General features: G+C 40.1%; 1 protein-coding gene across 4 annotated transcripts; it reads left to right on the top strand.

Moving 5' to 3' along the window:
* The first annotated feature begins 14 nt into the window (after nt 1–14).
* vps33b (VPS33B late endosome and lysosome associated) lies at nt 15–20360 on the top strand. Of its 4 annotated transcripts, none has more exons than XM_030720242.1 (24): nt 15–172; nt 380–515; nt 10649–10729; nt 10829–10890; nt 11050–11099; nt 11204–11271; nt 11366–11411; nt 11491–11585; nt 12351–12455; nt 12572–12662; nt 12745–12822; nt 13037–13110; nt 13201–13287; nt 13381–13471; nt 13548–13622; nt 15863–15927; nt 16002–16056; nt 16142–16188; nt 18464–18596; nt 18692–18765; nt 19386–19487; nt 19576–19651; nt 19766–19885; nt 20122–20360. In XM_030720242.1, the coding sequence occupies exons 2-24, from the start codon at nt 420–422 to the stop codon at nt 20199–20201; spliced, it is 1851 nt and encodes a 616-aa protein (XP_030576102.1). In that variant the 5' UTR covers nt 15–172; nt 380–419; the 3' UTR covers nt 20202–20360. The 4 variants fall into 4 exon arrangements, with proteins under 4 accessions (XP_030576102.1, XP_030576094.1, XP_030576111.1 ...); XM_030720234.1 differs by having other exon boundaries at nt 383–515; XM_030720251.1 differs by having other exon boundaries at nt 15–80.
* Nucleotides 20361–20491: the final 131 nt, after the last annotated feature.

The raw sequence follows: 20491 nt of genomic DNA on the forward strand, positions 1-20491 counted from the left end.
GTAGCGGTCCTTTCTTAGTAGTGTCCGGGCAGAAACAGCTGGTAATGGGATCAATTCCGGTTATTTAGCTACGGAAGCAGGTAGCTGCTAACATGAGCTAAAATCCGTTTCTCTTTATGTGTTGCAAGACGCACACCGTCAAATTGCTGGCATTTATTTGATACTCTGGCGGGTCAGTTTTACACACTAGTGTCAGCATTTTCGACGATCATTTATATAATGAATGTGTTTTTAGCTTGGAAGCTAAGCCAGCAGGGAGGGTGATCAGTACAGATCTCTGCCCATCTTATTGTTTCTGCTGGTTGTAGCATTTATTAATGTGCACTGTGTTTATGTTGTAGTATACGAGTATATATTTTTTATTTTATTTTTTTGCTAGCAGTGGATGAGTATTGTCAAGTCTCCGTCGTGTGTCCAGCATGGCTCACAGTACCAGGAGAGATTCCCCGGAGCTCCCTGACTTCTCCCTGCTCAAGAGACTGGCCAGAGATCAGCTCATCTATCTGCTGGAACAGGTAGGAGCAAGTCACAGCGACGTGCCTCTGCTTAATTTGGGTCGAGAGGCTGCCACCTGGCTTCTGCTGAAGACATACCCATCAGTAACATGATTGGCATGTAAAGTATGTCTATGACAGTGGCTTTTTAATTATACTTCCATCATTTTACTACACAGACATGTTATTTAAGAACCTGTAATATTAGAGAGAAAACTCCAACAGTCAGATGACGCCCTGTGAGTAAGCACTTTGCAACAGTGGGAAAGAAAAACTCCCTTTGAACAGGAAGAAACCTCCAGTAGAACCAGGCTCAGGGAGGGGCAGTCATCTACTATGAAGCAGGATTTCATCTTGTCCAGGAAACTTCAGGGTTAACTCTGGGTTTTCTGTACTACAAAGATGGTTCACTTCTTAATGGAGCATATTGCCATGGTAACTTATGGTGCTACCAGATTAGAGATCACCATGTATGAAATCTCCACCCACTGACCAATCAGTTCTCTGGAAAATGCTGCCACCATAGGCGTAGGAACCGGGCGGGAGGGAGGGAACGTGTCCCCCCCCCCCAATATTGGAGACAGGCGCATTTGTCCCAACCAAAAATTACACAGCGGAGGAGAAAAATACTTGATTATGAAATCTTTAACTCGCGTGCTTTTATTTTGAAGGCACAACATGCGCTCTCCCCTTCCTCTGAACGGCTCTGAGTGTTTGGGAGGTGGGAGACAGCTGCAGGAGTCAGAAACTCTTGAATGAGGTAAAACAGTATGTCGGGATGCTTCCCGTGAACAGAGCCGGACTGAGGCATAGTCGACATATGCGGCTACCACCACCAGGGGGCCCCCAAGCTCACATACATTTGTAATGAAACTATGCTAGTGCACTGGTAACATTTGTCTATGCACTGCTAACAATTATCTGTGCACTGGTAACATTTGTCTATGCACTGCTAACAATTATCTGTGCACTGGTAACAATTATCTGTGCATTGGTAACAATTATCTGTGCATTGGTAACATTTATCTGTGCATTGGTAACATTTATCTGTGCATTGGTAACAATTATCTGTGCATTGGTAACAATTATCTGTGCACTGATAACAATTATCTGTGCACTGGTAACATTTATCTGTGCATTGGTAACAATTATCTGTGCATTGGTAACATTTATCTGTGCACTGATAACAATTATCTGTGCACTGGTAACATTTATCTGTGCATTGGTAACAATTATCTGTGCATTGGTAACAATTATCTGTGCACTGATAACAATTATCTGTGCACTGGTAACATTTATCTGTGCATTGGTAACATTTATCTGTGCATTGGTAACAATTATCTGTGCACTGGTAACATTTATCTGTGCACTGGTAACATTTATCTGTGCATTGGTAACAATTATCTGTGCATTGGTAACATTTATCTGTGCATTGGTAACAATTATCTGTGCACTGGTAACAATTAGCTGTGCACTGGTAACATTTATCTGTGCACTGGTAACATTTATCTGTGCATTGGTAACATTTATCTGTGCACTGGTAACATTTATCTGTGCATTGGTAACATTTATCTGTGCACTGGTAACATTTATCTGTGCAATGGTAACATTTATCTGTGCACTGGTAACAAGTAGTTGTAAAACAGCTAACTGATCATCTGCAGAGGAACGGTTTATTTGAAGAGTTTCAGTCAGGTTTCAGAATTCATCACAGTACAGAAACAGCATTAGTGAAGGTTACAAATGATCTTCTTAGAGCCTCTGACAGTGGACTCATCTCTGTACTTGTCCTGTTGGACCTCAGTGCAGCTTTTGATACTGTTGACCATAACATTCTATTACAGAGATTAGAGCTTGCTATAGGTATTAAAGGTACTGCACTGCAGTGGTTTGAATCATATTTATCTCATAGACTCCAATTTGTTCATGTAAATGGGGAGTCTTCTTCACACACTAAGGTTAATTATGGAGTTCCACAGGGTTCTGTGCTAGGACCAATTTTATTTACATTATACATGCTTCCCTTAGGCAGTATTATTAGAAAGCACTGCATCAATTTTCATTGTTATGCAGATGATACTCAGCTTTACCTATCAATGAATCCAGATGACACACATCAATTAGTTAAACTGCAGGAATGTCTTAAAGATATTAAGGCCTGGATGACCTCTAATTTCCTGCTTCTAAATTCAGATAAAACTGAAATTCTTGTTCTCGGCCCCACAAATCTTAGAAACATGGTGTCTAACCAGATACTTACTCTGGATGGCATTACTTTGGCCTCCAGTAACACTGTGAGAAATCTTGGCTTCATTTTTGACCAGGATATGTCCTTCAATGCACATATTAAACAAATATGTAGGACCGCTTTTTTGCATTTGCGCAATATTTCTAAAATTAGAAACATCCTTTCTCAGAGTGATGCTGAAAAGCTAATTCATGCATTTATTACTTCTAGGGGTGGACTATTGTAATTCATTATTATCAGGCTGTCCTAAAAGCTCCCTGAAAAGCCTTCAGCTGATCCAAAATGCTGCAGTTAGAGTACTGACAGGGACTAGAAAGAGAGAGCAGATTTCTCCCATATTGGCTTCTCTTCATTGGCTCCCTGTTAAATCTAGAATAGAATTTAAAATTCTTCTCCTCACATACAAGGTCTTGAATAATCAGGCACCATCTTATCTCAAAGACCTCATAGTACCATATCACCCCAACAGAGCACTTCGCGCTCAGACTGCTGGCTTACTTGTGGTTCCTAGGATACTTAAGAGTAGAATGGGAGGCAGAGCCTTCAGCTTTCAGGTGCCTCTTCTGTGGAACCAGCTTCCAGCTTGGATTCGGGAGACAGACACCCTCTCTATTTTTAAGATTAGGCTTAAAACTTTCCTTTATGATAAAGCTTATAGTTAGGGCTGGATCAGGTGACCCTGAACCATCCCTTAGTTATGCTGCTATAGGCCTAGTCTGCTGGGGGGTTCACATAATGCACTGTTTCTCATTCACCTTATTTAGTTTGTTTATACTCCACTCTGCATTTAATCATTAATTGATATTAATCTCTGGCTCTCTTCCACAGCATGTCTTTCTCTCCCCTCAGCCCAACCAGTCACAGCAGATGACTGCCCCTCCCTGAGCCTGGTTCTGCTGGAGATTTCTTCCTGTTAAAAGGGAGTTTTTCCTTTCCACTGTCGCCAAGTGCTGCTCATAGGGGGTCGTTTTGACTGTTGGGTTTTCTCTGTATTATTGTAGGGTCTTTACCCACAATACAAAGCGCCTTGAGGCGACAGTTTGTTGTGATTTGGCGCTATATAAATAAAATTGAATTGAATTGAATTATCTATACATTTGTAACAATTATCTATGCACTGGTAATATTTGTGTATGCACTGATAACAATTATCCATGCATTGGTAACATTTATCTGTGCACTGGTAACATTTATCTGTGCACTGGTAACATTTATCTGTGAATTGGTAACATTTATCTGTGTGTTGGTAACATTTCGTCCCCTTACAATTATAAGGTTCTATCTATGTTCTGACCAGTTTTGAGATATTGAGCTTTAAAGTTTTTGCACTCTGTATAGCAAAAATTACACATGGAATAAGTCTTGTTCACACATGATTATGAAACACACCCTATATCTATTCTAAATCAGTAATATCAAAATCCTATTAAATGTGCAAATGTTTTTTTTTTTTGAACAAGTATAATGCAGATAGAACCTTCTAATTCTAAAAACTCCTTTTTTGTTTGGAATTATAAGGTTCTATCTGCAAAATGTGAAAACTACTACTGATGTTCAAGGAATGAAAAATATTTAACTTATAGTAAGTTTTAAACCATAAAATTATAGATATAATAGAGTGTCCACAAGGATGGTTAAATCAAATTTAATGAATTCTGTGACTTTTTTAAAATTTCTTCTTTCATGGCAAACTGTTTTTACGGACACATTTCCCTTCCCTTTACTAGAAGATGATGCTTGACAAAGTTTTATCTTTGAATGTTTCAATGCTACAACATCTCCATCCATCCATTCTCTTCTGCTTATTCTGTTAAGGGTCAATAAAAAATATACAGGGTGTACTGTATAGGTATACAGCCTGTTGCAGGGCTAACACAGAGAGACAGACAACCATTCACACCTATGGGCAATTTAGAGTGCCCAATTAACCTAACCCCAGTAACTGCATGGCTTTGGACTGTGGGAGGAAACCCACACAGACACGGGGAAAACATGTAAAGAGAGACCAGGGCCAAGGTGGAATCAAACCCAGACCTAGATGTCAATCTAGCTGTGAGGCAGTAGTGTTAACCACCATGCCGCCTTGCTGCACAACATTTATTACACAATTTTGTACAATTTAAAAAAAAAAAAAAAAAAATCAAACTTTTCATTAAACTCATGTTGGCAGACTGAGCCCTCTTTTTTCCCAACCTTTATTTTTCCAAAGTTTTCTTAAGATAACTCAACATATAATTATATGAAAACCAACAAGTAAAAATAAAATGTATAATAAATAAATAGAACAAAATAAACATTTGATATAAATTTAGGGGGCGTATAGTTTGACATATAAACAAACTCAAATTTCAATAAAATTTGTACAGAGAGTCAAACAAATTTTGGATAATTTACCACAATGTTTTTTTTTTTTTTTTTCCCATTTAGCCTAGATCTTTTTAAATTTTACATGCTGCAATCTACCTGAAAAAGCATTCTTTAAAATTCTGAATAAACATTTAGATTCTGAGTCCATGTCCACTGAGTACAAAAATCCAAAAACTCATCCCACTTAAAAGGTAGATTTTTTAGGGCCCGAGCACGAACTGTGCGAAGGCCCTATTGTAATTGCTTCGTTTATTATTATTTTTTTTTTTTTTTTATTATTATTATTATTCAGGCAAATGAATTGGCTTTTTGGGGGCTTTATCATATTCAAAAACTCATGAAACTTTGCACATGCGTCACACCTGGTGAAAATTTAAGTATTTTAATGGGCTCGGGCAAGGGCGCGCCCAAATGGCTCGCTAGCGCCCCCTAAACTGGAGCCCCACCGCTGTGTTTCACGTGCATGAATGAAACTTCATACACATGTATATCATGTCCAGGCGCACAAAAAATCCTCTTGGAGCCATGCCCTAAACCCAACAGGAAGTCCGCCATTTTGAATTAATTATGCAAATTTGGCGATTTGCAGCCCTCACACTTTTTCTAATAACTCAGAGGTTTTAGACGTTATCATCTTCATATTTGGTTTGTCTAACCTACACCCCCAGGGGAATCTAAATCTCGAAAATGGTGAGTTTTTGCCAAGGGGGAGGGGTCCTTATGCCCCTTTGAACTTTGATCATTCGCCATGAAAATTTGATTGCCTCTCATTCATACCTACATGATCCAATGTGCATCAAACTTCTCCAGTAGGATGAGGGTGCCCCCCTGAACACATACATATGACAATATTTAATATCAGTCGCAGCGCCACCTAGTGGGAACAGGAAATGTCATATTTTACACTTGGAGGTCCAGCTCCAAGGTGGTTTAGCAGAACCATCTCAAATTTCACCTGGAAAGCCTTAAGAAGTTGGACTTACTGTGTTTTCAAAACTGTGACTTTTTGACAAAAGGGCGTGACCCTTATGGGACGGCAAAGTTCGATGATTCGCCATGAACACAAAAATGGCTGTAACTCAAAGCCAACTTGCCCAATCTGGCTCAAACTTCAGTGGTGTGATAAGCATGCTGCCCTGAACACATTCATATGCATAAAGTCCATAAACGTTAGAGCGCCGCCTAGTGGCAGCTCGGAATATCTTAAAATAGCATGTTTTTTGAGTAGCCCCGGAGCTACGTTTTATCTACATGTATGAAAATGTACAGGCTCATGTAACATCCTAAGACGTACAAAAAAGTCTCTTGGACCCATACCCCAAACCCTACAGGAAGTCAGCCATCTTCAATTGAAGGTGTCAATTTTTGCGATTTCCACGCCTGCTATTTGAACGAACTCGTCCTAGGGCATTTCACCCACTGACACCAAATTGGCTCCAGATCATCTACACAAGTAGCCCATCAAATATTGTGGAAATCTTTACAAAATATTAAACGGCCTTGTCACACCAGGCCATTAAATTTGGCCTTTGTTTTTCTCCCTCACCACCAAAATTGTTTGTGCACTTGTTCGCACATGCTTTGTCTGATCAGGCTGAAAATTTAATCACTCATGTACACACCCAGGCTGAATCCATAACTACAGATTCAAGACTGTAGGCGCAATAGCGCCCCCTACAGAAGCAAATGAAAATTTGTATGACCGTCCACAGAATTAGTTTTGCTCTGAAATACATGAAATATCTTTCACCATTCCTTACAAAATCCTCATCTATTTGATAAGCCTCCTGCCCTGAACACATTGATATGCATAAAGTCCATAAACGTTAGAGCGCCCCCTACTGGCAGCTTTAAATATCATAATATACCATGTTTTTTAGCTAGCCCCTGAGTTACATTTTATCTACAGCTCTGAAATTTTGCACACTCATGTAACATCCTAAGACATACAAAAAAGTCTCTTGGAGCCATACTCCAAACCCTACAGGAAGTCCAGCATCTTCAATTGAAAGTGTCAATTTTTGCCATTTTCAGGCCTGCTATTTGAATGAACTCCTCCTAGGGCATTTCACCCAGTGAGACCAAATTGGCTCCACATCATCTAGACAAACAGCCCATCAAAAAAGTCAATCAGACCCATGCCCTATTTTGCATGCTGGAGCCGTGAACACACCCCCAAATATTCCATTGCGTCTATGCCGAGAGCAAAAGATACCTTTTCCTATAAAAGAATTCAACTTTCTAGAGACCCATCACGATCACAAAACCTCCGAGTGCGGCACGGGTCGACGAGCGCCACAGGTCGACGCGCGCGGAGTGCGAGGGCCCGATATCACCGCTTGCGGTTTTAATTTAAACTTGGATCTTTAATTAAAATCATTCTGAATTAAAATGTCACTGACAATGAACTGTTTTCTTTCGGTTGTATTTATTCAGGAAAAATGTAACAATTTCTTTGCCGTCCCTTTTCTGGTGTTTTTTCTTGTACTTGCTCTTCTGGAGTTTGATGACAGAAATAAAAATAGACCGAGCTCATTAGCATGGTACCACTGCTAGGTCATAGAATATATTAAAATCTGAAGTCATTCTTCAATCAATAATATTTTATACGTTAGGTAACTTATATTATGACCTTTGACTATTCTCAATATTATCAACTACATTATTTGTTTTTTATGTTAGCACTGACCACAGACAAACAATACAAAACTAGTGTTAGCTCGCTAGCTTCGTAGCTAACAGTGCAAAGAAACAGCTCAGTGCAATCTAAAAAAAAAAAAAAATCAAAAGTTAAGAATTTTCCTGCCATTAGTACTTCTGTCTGTTGTCAACTCATTTTTTAGATGTCTTGTAAACAGCCCCAGCTTACCATGAAACATTTTCTCTAGCATCTCCTCTGCTCCTTTGCTTGACATTGGGCACCAACATTACAAAAAAGAAGCAGCCTGATTGGCTCTCTTGTGAACATTTCAAGTGCCTATTGGTTCACAGATAGAACCTTATAGTACCAAGTTAAAGCTTGATTTTGCAGATAGAACCTTATTGTTTTGTGAATAAAATGCCCAAAAATATATATTTGAAAAAAAACTCTTATATATTGTTGATAAGCGGTCAGCAAATAAGTATATGACAATAACTCAGTTTCGTCAAAAAGAACCTTATAATTCTAAGGGGACGATTTATCTGTGTATTGGTAACATTTCTCTGTGCACTGGTAACATTTATCTGTGCACTGGTAACATTTATCTGTGCACTGGTAACATTTATCTGTGCATTGGTAACATTTATCTGTGCATTGGTATCATTTATCTGTGCACTGGTAACGTTTATCTGTGCACTGGTAACATTTATCTGTGCACTGGTAACATTTATCTGTGCACTGGTAATGTTTATCTGTGCACTGGTAACATTTATCTGTGCACTGGTAACGTTTATCTGTGCACTGGTAACGTTTATCTGTGCACTGGTAACATTTATCTGTGCACTGGTAACGTTTATCTGTGCACTGGTAACGTTTATCTGTGCACTGGTAACGTTTATCTGTGCACTGGTAACGTTTATCTGTGCACTGGTAACATTTATCTGTGCACTTGTAACATTTATCTGTGCATTGGTATCATTTATCTGTGCACTGGTAACATTTATCTGTGCATTGGTATCATTTATCTGTGCACTGGTAACATTTATCTGTGCACTGGTAACGTTTATCTGTGCACTGGTAACATTTATCTGTGCATTGGTGTCATTTCTCTGTGCACTGGTAAGTATGCACTGGTAAGAATTATCTATGCACTGGTAACATTTATCTGTGCTCAAGCCAGTTTGTCCACATCCTACGATTATAAAACATATACATATGTAAATTATACATGCAATCATATAAGTGTACACAACACTATTTTTCCAAGAAACATTTGAAAAATAAGAAAGTAAAGGATCAAATAGCATTTTTTAAATGCTTTTCTCAGAGTATTTATGGATCTGTCAGGTTTCCAATATGTGTCCCCCCCCAATAGGAAACTCATTCCTACGCCCCTGGCTGCCACCATTCCTGGAAGGTACCTCAGACCTCTGTGTGCAGATAGTAGGAGGGTTTAATGTTTTCCAGTGGATCTAATAAAATCAGAATACATTATTATATATAAAATATATAATATAATATATAAAAGCTCCCTGAAAAGCCTTCAGGTGATCCAAAATGCTGCAGCTAGAGTACTGACAGGGACTAGAAAGAGAGAGCAGATTTCTCCCATATTGGCTTCTCTTCATTGGCTCCCTGTTAAATCTAGAATAGAATTTAAAATTCTTCTCCTCACATACAAGGTCTTGAATAATTAGGCCCCATCTTATCTCAAAGACCTCATAGTACCATATCACCCCAATAGAGCACTTTGCTCTCAGACTGCTGGCTTACTTGTGGTTCCTAGGATACTTAAGAGTAGAATGGGAGGCAGAGCCTTCAGCTTTCAGGCGCCTCTTCTGTGGAACCAGCTCCCAGCTTGGATTCAGGAGACAGACACCCTCTCTATTTTTAAGATTAGGCTTAAAACTTGTCTTTATGATCAAGCATATTGTTAGGGCTGGATCAGGTGACCCTGAACCCCTCATAGGGGGTCATTTTGACTGTTGGGTTTTCTCTGTATTATTGTAGGGTCTTTACCCACAATACAAAGCGCCTTGAGGTGACTGTTGTGATTTGGCTCTATATAAATAAAATTGAATTGAATTGAATATAAACAAGTTATTACAAGTGAAAATGGTCCAGGTGTCATAAAAGAGGAGTTGTAAAGTTTGATGACCACAGGTTGGAATGAGTTGCTGTGGTGTTCTGTGGTGTCTTTTGCTGAACGTGCTCCTGTGGCTGTCCAGTACGATATGGAGAGGGTGTGAAGGGTCTGTTGGTATCTATAGTTTTGAACCTCTGACACTCATCTCTTGAGATTTTACACTGAGAAATGTTATTCTTATATGTTCAACTGTTTTCCCACCATCTTTATTTCTCTCTCTGTAATTCTGTATTTATTCACGTTACTAATGAAAGAATTACTATTTGTTGGAGCAACTAGGAACTTTTTTCTAGTCTTCTGTTGCCCCTCTGTTCCTGGCAATGAAATTTCTCAGTTTCAAAATCTGAATCTTTGGCTTTGTACTATCTTCAAATAAACGCATGAATAAATAATAATACTGTAGTTTATTCTCAGTTACTACCACATACACATACTGCTGCTGTAAATACTCAGTAAAGCCCCCCCCCCCCCCCCCAAACTGCTCAGCCTTTAATAAAAAATTAAACATTGCTCCAAACTCTGTTTTACATTTTAATGATTTAATTAGGCAAAAATGGACTTTGTCAAAATCAGTGAAGAAGTTGTGTGCAGACTACATGTAAGAATATCGTCCTTCAGATTTGGTAAAAACAAAAAACAGAGACTGCAACAAAACAAGGGATCCTCTTTTGTGAACAATAAAAAAAAAAAAACATACTGTGTGTATTTGCAGCTGGACAGATTGTCTTACAAGTTCCTCTCTTGTCTCACAGCTGCCTGGGAAGAAAGACCTCTTCATTGAGGCAGACTTAATGAGCCCTCTGGATCGGATTGCTAATGTATCAACACTAAAGGTGAACTACTACTGTCCTGCCTCTTCTGATAAAGCATCTCTTAAGAAATGTTACAGTTCCAGCATGTTTTTAACAGCATTTTGTCCCCTTATTTGGCAGCAACATGAAGTTGACAAACTCTACAAAGTGGAGCACAAACCTGTTATCAGCACCTCAGATCAGTGAGCTCTGCACCTTCATGCTAATACAGAACTGTATACACACACACACACACACACACACACACACACACACACACACACACACACACACACACACACACACACACACACACACACACACGTGATGTGACTGATAATGCGACATTGTTCTTTTTACAGGCTCTGCTTTCTAATCAGACCAAGAATACAAACTGTGAAATGGATATGTGGTAATATTTCCATCTTCTCTTGGCTTGATGGTATTAGTGCAAATTTTTGGATAAATCTTGTAGTGAAACTGAAACAAAGTGACATGCATTATTTCTTGTTGCAGATGTGGTGAATGCAGACAAGGCAGCAGGAAAATTTAGAAGATACAAGATCATCTTTACCCCACAGAAGGTATTTCCCATTCTTCTGTTGTGTCCACGTTGCTTGGATTTGTATTGGCTCGAGTTCTTGATACTGACCTGCTGACCCTTCTTTGTGGAAACAGTTCTACGCCTGTGAGGCTGTGCTGGAGGAGCAGGGGACCTTTGGTGGTAAGCTTCTTCTTTTTTCTGTAGGAATGATGAGTGTTCGTGAAAAGAAGTGTAAAAGCTGCTTTTGCCTTTCCCGCAGATGTGACCACAGATGAATGGGCTTTCTACCTCCTTCCACTTGATGATGACGTCATCAGTCTGGAGCTGCCAGAATTCTTTCGAGACAACTTCCTAGTAAATAGAGGCTTGGAAAAGCTCAATAGCTTAAGCTATTGGCCAGTTACTTATTTTGTTTAGTAATTTAACTGACAGTTTAAATCCCTTCATAATCAATATTTTTGTCATAATAATTTGCTAGTGTGAAGAGACTCTGTGGCTGAGGTTCACTGTTAAGCACTCTTGTAAGGTTGTTTTCATCCCTATGAGACAGCTCTAAAAACACGGCATAATAACTGTTCATCATCAAACAGCTGACAGACACAGTTAATAGACTAGATGAGTGGAGCACTGAGCAGCTAATGAGCCAGCTGTTTCTCTTGGGTGACAAAAAAAAAAAAACAGTTAAAGAAAGTGAATATGGGCTTCACATCCTCTTGCTGGATACAAACGCACTGTTCATAAGATTCATAATTTCAACTTAAAAATTTACAGCAAAATTTGGCTGTGCTCAAGTGACCAAAAAAAGTCAAAGTTATTGCAGGTTCAAGTAATTTTCAAAAACTAGTAATGTAAAAAAAAAAAGGGAGGTTTTCATTGGGCTGTAGTCAGTCCTGTGAAAGTACACCTTCCACAGGAATTAAGAGTGCAAGTAGCAGCCAGGTTTTGACAGCACAAAGGAAGTTTGGGTGTTATTAATGTGTTAATAATCACCATGTCACACAGTGAAATGAATAATTCTACCGTTTCTCACTGGACCTGTTTAGTTCTTAAGCCCGTTGTTGAATTAGTGGTGTAACTCCAAATCCTCTGATGGTGCATATAAATCTTATATTTTTGCAGGCCGGAGACCAGCGTTGGGTGAGGACCGCCGGCAGCGCTCTCCACCTCCTTTACTCCCTTTATGGCCCATTCTCAAAGTTCTACGGGATCGGGCGCTGTTCAAAGGTGCAGTATGATTAGAGACCAAACACGAGTCACATCAGACTGGTTTAAGTTCGTCACATCCAGTTTGTCTTTTACCTGTGTCAGGCTGTTGTTTAATTATGTCTGTCTGATACCAGATGGTGTATGAGTCATGGAGGGTGCAGGTAGAACAGGGAGAACAAAAAGCTCGTCAGGCTGAAATAGGGAATGTTTTTCTCATTGACAGAGGTGAGGAGACAAGCATCCTTCTCTCAGAGGATGACAGGCCATGTTCTTACTTCCCATCCTAATGTTGTCATTGTCTTTGCAGACGTGGACTTTGTCACTCCTCTGTGCTCACAAGTTGTCTATGAAGGACTCGTCGATGATATATTTAGAATCAAATGTGGTACGTATCAGTAAACGGTCAGTCAGCCTAGATGCTGCTATTTGATGAAATCCACACATGTTCACATCATTGCTTATGAGAAACACATCACTGGTGGCCTCTTAAAGGAAAATACATACAGAAAGCATTTTATATAACTCACTGGTTTGCAGAGTCCCATATTTGAAGCCTTGAACAGAGTGTTTTGCCCCTGATCACTCCATCTGTTGCATAGGATGCGTGGAGTTTGGACCCGATGTTACCTCCTCTGACAAAAGTTTGAAAGTCATGCTGAACTCTCAGGATAAGGTAAGGCTGACATTAGCCTGCACTCAGCTGCAGGCTGGTGATTGTCACGATTTTAACTGAAGTCTGTTTAATCTGTCAAATATTTCACAGGTGTTCAGCGAAATCAGAAATGAGCATTTCTCCAACGTCTTTGGTTTTCTCAGTCAGAAAGCCAGGAATCTGCAGACTGCATATGATGTGAGTAATTGTTCATACTGCTCAGCAGTCATTGTAGCTACTGTGGGTGAAACAGCTGACACTTTCTATCCTGTTTTTTGAATAATTCTACAGAAACGACAGGGGATGGACATAAAGCAGATGAAGACATTTGTGTCCGAGGAGCTAAAAGGGTTAAAGCAGGAACATCGACTGCTGAGCCTGCGTGAGTGTTTCAGTGCTGTACCGCAGATCTGATTCCAAGTAATATCTGCAACGCTGAAGAACACATTCTCTTCCAGACATTGGTGCCAGTGAGTCGATAATGAAGAAGAAAACAAAGCAGGACTTTCAGGAGCTGCTGAAGACAGAACACTGTAAGAATACTCTACTACAGTCTTTATTACATTCAGGTTATATTGAAGGGATATTAACACCTGAAAGCCCAAACCAAGGTTCATGTTTTTGTTACATACTACACATTGAGTGTTGGTTTCATATGTATAGAATAGAATAGAATAGAATGCCTTTATTGTCATTATACAGGATGTACAATGAGATTGGAGGGCCACTCCTGTTCAGTGCCATGTAACAGAAAATCAAACTCTCTAAAATAAAAATATTATAAAAATATTATAATCTCGTATGATCAATATAATCAAGAGATATACAGAAATAAACAATGTGTAAAATATACAAAAAATAGAATGTATAAAAATATATACATACATTGGTGCATCTGTACATTGTAAGAAAAGTAAATATGTGTATACATATAATAATGAAGATGATGAATATTGCACTTGGTGAATGAATATTGCACTAGTGAATGAATACTGGATATTACACAATATAGGAATGTCAGATATTGTTCAGTATGAATAATATAATATTGCACAGTTACAGTGGGTGAGTGTGTGAGTTCAGGGTGGTGATTGCTCTGGCGAAGAAACTATTCTTGAGTCTGTTTGTTCTGGCTTTGATGCACCTGTAGCGCCTGCCAGAGGGCAGCAGGTCAAACAGGTCAAAGCCAGGGTGTGAGCTGTCCTTGATGATGTTCCTGGCTCTGCTGATGCAGCGGGAGGTGTAGATGTCCATCAGGGAGGGGAGAGGGCAGCCAACGATTCTTTGTGCTGTCTTGACTACCCTCTGAAGCCTGACCCTGTCTGCCTCAGTGCAGCTGCCGTACCATACTGTGATACAGTACGTCAGCAGGCTCTCAATGGATGAGCGGTAGAAGGTCAGCAGCAGGTTTGAGTCCAAGTTGTTCTTCCTGAGGACCCTCAGGAAGTGAAGTCGCTGCTGAGCCTTCTTGATAACAGCTGTGATGTTATCTGACCAAGAGAGATCAGCAGAGATGAGGACACCAAGAAACCTGAAGGTGTGGACCCTCTCCACATGCTCGCCGTTGATGTAGAGGGGAGCTGGGTCAGTCCTGTGCTTCCTGAAGTCGATGATGATCTCTTTGGTTTTCATGGTGTTCAGTACCAGGTTGTTCTCTGAACACCAGGCTGTCAACTTCAAGACCTCCTCTCTGTAAGCTGCCTCATCTCCCTTTGAGATGAGTCCGACCACTGTGGTGTCGTCAGCAAATTTGACGATGAGGTTGTTATTGTGGGCCGGACTGCAGTCATGGGTGTAGAGGCAGTACAGGAGGGGGCTCAGCACAAGAGCATGAAAGGCCTCCTAAGACTTGGCTGACAGATGTGGGCGTCTGATGTCACAGTGTTGTCATTTCAGTAGGTAACCTACTGTTGTTTGCATCAACTACAGATGATCCCATTTGGGATCTTTTTAGAAGTGTAATTTACAGATGTCTCTGAAATGTGTCACGTGTAGGCAGCCATAAACCCAGCAAGCATCATAGAAACAGCAACATTATTTCAGAACTGGTCACAGTATGACAGCAGCAACTACCAAATTATTTTCTGTGTTCCTTGATTGCCAAGACTTGGGAGAAGAACACTTTAATAGAACCACAAATTGCATATTCCTGCACTACCTGGGGTTAGTTAAGAATGGGGTAGTAGCCAATAATGACCTCAGTAAGTTAAGGTAGAGTTAGGTTTATGTTAGGTTTTAGCACTTAGTTGTGAGGCTTGGGAATGTCATCCAACCATCTATTTTCTTAACCACTTTAGGGTCACAGGAGGGATGGAGCCTATCCTAGCTGTCACAGGGAAAGAGACAGAATACACACCCTAGTCCATTACAGGGCTAACACAGAAAAACAGGCAACCATTAACACTCACATTCACACCTACGGCCAATCTAGAATCACCAATTAGCCAAACAAGAGTGTCTTTTTACTGTGTGAGGATCTAGAGTACCTGAAGAGATCTGACCCAGGCACAGGGGGAATGTGCAAACTCCACACAGGACCTGTTTGCTGGATGGGGAAAGTAAAAATCCTCTCCGAGTTAGCTAAACAAACACGCCTATATCTCTGTGTATGCTCCTCTCCCCATGCTGCAAGTTAAGTGGTGTCTATACATTAGGTTAGATTCATTTTGGTTATGCCAGATACTGTATGTTGTCAGAAATAACAGTTTGTCATTTTTAAACTCCAGGGCAGGATTTTAGTGCTTACAAATGTTGATTCCTTGTGTTTTCCCAGTGTTACTTGAAGGATTTGAAATCCGTGAATGCATTTCTTACATAGAGGAACACATCAACAGACAGGTGAGTTTGCTTCAAAGAGAGTCCAGAAATAAAGAGGAAAAGCATCTGCTGAATAACTCTTTTCTCTTCTCTAGGTCTCCATGGTAGAAAGTCTCAGGCTGCTCTGTCTGCTGTCTATCACAGAAAATGGTGAACTGTCTTTCATTGTTTTGTCAGAGACCCAAACCTGTTGTCTTGCTGTGTTTACAGCTGTTGTGATGCTCTTTTGTCACAGGACTGCTGCCAAAAGACTACCGTTCATTGAAAGCGCAGTATTTGCAGGTGAGGTACAACAAATCTTTAAAAGTGGTTTTTGTCATGGTAGAAGTACGAATGCTATTAGTATCAGTATTTTTTACTTTTATCTGAAATTGCATTTCTGCTGATGTCTTTGAAAACTATGCTCTTTTCTGTTCACTTCAGATGATTTAAGCATTCATACTGCCTGTAGGGTGATGATGGCTGTAAGGCATTTGTGCAATAAAACCTCTCAGTTTTTGAGCTCTTACTGAATAAAATTCCAGTCTCTTTGCTGGGAGATTTATCTATTCAGTTATCTAAGTGCTTCATGAACAGGAAAACAGGAATAGTAAAAAGCAATCAGTGCTCTTAATTATTTTAGTTTTTCCCCATGATGTACTCATGAGAAAACAAAACAACCCTCAAATTTGATCAAACGCAGCATCATGTTAATGATGGTCCTGTAAAGAGAGGTGGCCATCTCAAATGATTTATTATTTATGCATTCAACTATAATGCAGCATTTTTGTTGATAAATGGTAGGCAAGTACACTATATGGAGGAAAGAGTTGGGCTGCACACCTTTGAATTCAGGCCTTTCAGTCCCATCGGCACATTTGTATAGAATCATGCAGCTAGCCGTGCAGTCTACAAACATTTGTGAAAGAATGGGTCGTTCTGAAGAGCTCACTGAATTCGAGTGTAGTACTGTAACTGGATGGCACCGTTGGCAAAAAGCTTGTTGGTGAATATCTAGGAGGGAAGAAATTTCACAATCTGCTTTAAGCAGTATTACTGTAAGGTGGAAGTATTTATGAGCCACAAAGTTGCAGAGTGCTGTTGCCAGGTGCTGAGGCGCATAGTCGCCAACGCTCTGCTGGCTCAGTAACTGCAGAGTTCGAAACCTCCTCTGGCATTAACATCAGCACAAGAACTGCACCAGGAGCTTCATGGGATGGGTTTCCATGCCTGAGCAGATGCATGCAGGCCTTGCATCGCAAAGCACAATGCCAAGGATTGGACAGAGTGGTAGTAAGCACATCAACACTGGACTCTGGAGTGGTGGAAACATGTTCTGTGGAGTCACGCTTCTCTGTCTGGTAGTATGATGGACAATTCTGTGACTGGCACATGCTAGGAGAGCGTTACCTGCCTGACTGCACTGTGCCAATTGTAACGTTGTGGAGGAGGGATTAGATAATGCTGTGGTTTTGTTTGTCTCAGGTTGGCCTGGGCCCTTAGTTCCACTAAAGAAAAATCTTAATGCTTCAGCTTACCAAGATATTTTGGACTATTCTATGCTTCCAATTATGTGGAAGCATCATTGGTGGCCCAATACTTTAATCCATGTAGTGTATTTTTTTTTCCCATTCAAAGATGTTGACCTCTGCTGCAAAGGTATTAACCCTCAAGCAGCTGTACAAGTAAAATAATACATTTTGATTCCATATCTATAATGCAATGGGTATTCATTCATCAGACAAGCATGTTTTATGACAGATGATCTTTTCATTGTAATATTACAATAACTGAGACACACATCAAATATCCTCTTATAAAATAATCTGCCTGGAGTTCAATTTATTTCAGCACTGAGTGTATTTTCCATTCATCCAGTGTGTGGCCTTTCAATTAATTTAACAGTGTGGCCCTCTGGGCAAAAAATATAATGTAGTCCATCCCTACACTGGAGCATCAAATGTAAATCAGTGTAGCTAAAAATGTTCTATTTCCATCTGTTTGAGGAATGCTTTCAAAAATCCTGCAGCAGTTTGGGGAAATTACAGGCCTAGTTTCAAAGATCTATGTCTTTATTAAGATTGAATGTTTTTGCGGCTCCTCGGGCAACTTGCGGTGGCAGATTGCTTTTTATGGCCAGCTTTGGCTTGTAGCCCCTTAACTGGCAAGGGCCCGGTGACGGGCCGTTTGTAGTCCCTTTTATATGGCAGGCTAGACCCTCCCATTTTTATTGACACGTTATTCGGCCAATCATGTAACTGGCTGCACCAAATCACCTGACAAAGCTACGTGATGCCCTCTGAGTATTATTGGCTCTGGGAAACCCATTTCTTAACATGATTGGCCGAATGAGGTGTCAGTCAAAATGAGCGGGTCTAGCCTGCCATATAAATGCACTTCATTCGGCCCGCGGACCAGACGCAGCCGGTTAATAGGCTATGAAATGGGTTGTTCAGAGCCAATAATAACCAGAGGGTGTTATGTAGTTGTTTCAGGTGATTTTTTTTGCTGCCAGTTAAGGGGTTAAGGGTCTTCATTTGGCTAATGCCTAACATTCCACTCTGCGTGGCCTCATTAGAGCTATGGAGTGGATCACCTGCTCACATTTTCCAACCTGAGGCAGCTGGGGCTGCTGGTTGAGCAGCAGCCGGGAGAGACGCTCACTGTCATGGAGAGCAAAGTGGGCAAACTGGTTAATGATAAAACTGCAGGTAAAACTGGCTTCTTTATTTCGGGGAAAGCCTGGATTATTTTATGCATCAAGAAGGAAATCTGATTTGACTTTTCTTCTTTTTGGTTTTTCCAGGAAAACTGACAGATGCTTTTTCCTCTCTGGCGAAGAAGAGCAATTTCAGAGCCTTGAGCAGAAAACTTAACTTGGTAAATTATTGTTGAGGAGGACCTATTAGGCTAATTTCTAGTTCCATATGCTCCATATTTTTATTTTTGGACTATACCAGAACAGCTTTGCATGGTCAACAGTTCAAAATGATCCTTATTGATCTCATACTGAGCCTTGGTGTAGCACCTGTGTTCACCCTCTGTCTGAAAAAAAAGCTGTTTTATTACCACTCCTTGTAAAGCAACCCTGTCTTTAAGCTTTTTTCCCCTGATTGGCTGCCCCACACAATCATAAGATTTATAAGGCAGGTGTGTGACGCGGCCATATTAAGACTATCCTCTCTCACTGCCGTCATACAGAGCTGAAAGTAAAAGAAATCTGAATAAGTGTTTAGAGCATCTGAAGACTGATCTGCTGCACACAAGGATTCATTGCAAATACCTCAGTGGCCTCACTGTTTGAAACTTTAAGCATGTTTAATATGAGAATCCTACATTGTACAGTATTTATGACAAAATAAGGAAACAAATAAGATGTCCTCTTTAATAAATCTTCATGTTTTTTTTTTTAAATGCAGTACATACTGTTCAGAAAGGCATTTTGTTTTTAACTAACTTCTAATTCTTTCAAATGGTAACTTGTCATAATTTGCATAAAGGTGCCAAAGACAGATGAAGAATATGACCTGCGTGTCCCTCGAGATATGGCTTATATCTTTAGCGGTGCCTACATCCCTCTGAGCTGCAAACTCATCGAGCAGGCGAGTGAACCAGAAGGATACGTTAAATCTGTGAGCCAGATTCTTTTCAAAAAATATTTAAATTCTATCCTTGGTATATGCTGCATAGGTGCTGGAGCGAGATGGATGGACAGGACTAGAAGAAGTCACCAGGCTGCTAAATGGGCATGAATTTGCCATTACAGGTTAGTTCAGTGGAAAAAAATGGATTAATTTGAGGTCAATGCCAAAACAGAAAAGAAGTAAATCCACATCTAAATGTTTTTGATTTGATCAGAAGGTTTTCCTTCTCTAATTAGGCAACAGTGGAGCCGATTCAAGGGGAAAGAGTGACGCTCAGCGTATTATACTGGTCATGTTCCTCGGTGGATGCACCTTCTCTGAGATTTCTGCCCTTCGGTTCCTCGGCAGAGATAAAGGTAAACATCACAATGGTGTGTATAGGGCCAGTTAAGTAGAAATAGATGAATAAAAATTACAGAGTCAGGAGGTATGAACAGCACTAAGAGACAAAAACTAAGAGTTGGTTTCTTCAGAATAGACCCAGTTTAAGGCAAAGCCATGCAATATTGTCTCGTGTTGTTATATGTGATAACAGATAAGAAACTGAGTAAAACAAAAGCTGAAAGAACTATCATTTCTATTTTTATTTCAGGTTATAAATTCATTGTGGTAACAACTGCAATTACAAACAGTTCCAGACTCTTGGAGGCTCTGCTGGACAACCATGTATGAAGCGTGGCAGCACCTCATTATGGACCGACATTCCTGTAGACACTTGTCATGCACTCCGTCCAGCACCGACGATAAAGATAAAGAAATGCTTCATTCTGGTCTGTTTCTGGTGACGCAAGAACTGTAAAGATGTATAAAGTGAATAAACGTTTCTTAACATCTTCGTTGCTTTTCTATGTAGTCACGTTTACCGCCTGGGTCTGCTGTGAATAATTCATCAGTCTAAAATTAACAAGTGTATTTTCCTACATGACATCAGCGCACCCTCCATGAAATTGGTGCGCTTGTTT

This window comes from Archocentrus centrarchus, chromosome 3 (assembly GCF_007364275.1).
Source record: "Archocentrus centrarchus isolate MPI-CPG fArcCen1 chromosome 3, fArcCen1, whole genome shotgun sequence".
NCBI classification, from domain to species: domain Eukaryota; kingdom Metazoa; phylum Chordata; class Actinopteri; order Cichliformes; family Cichlidae; genus Archocentrus; species Archocentrus centrarchus.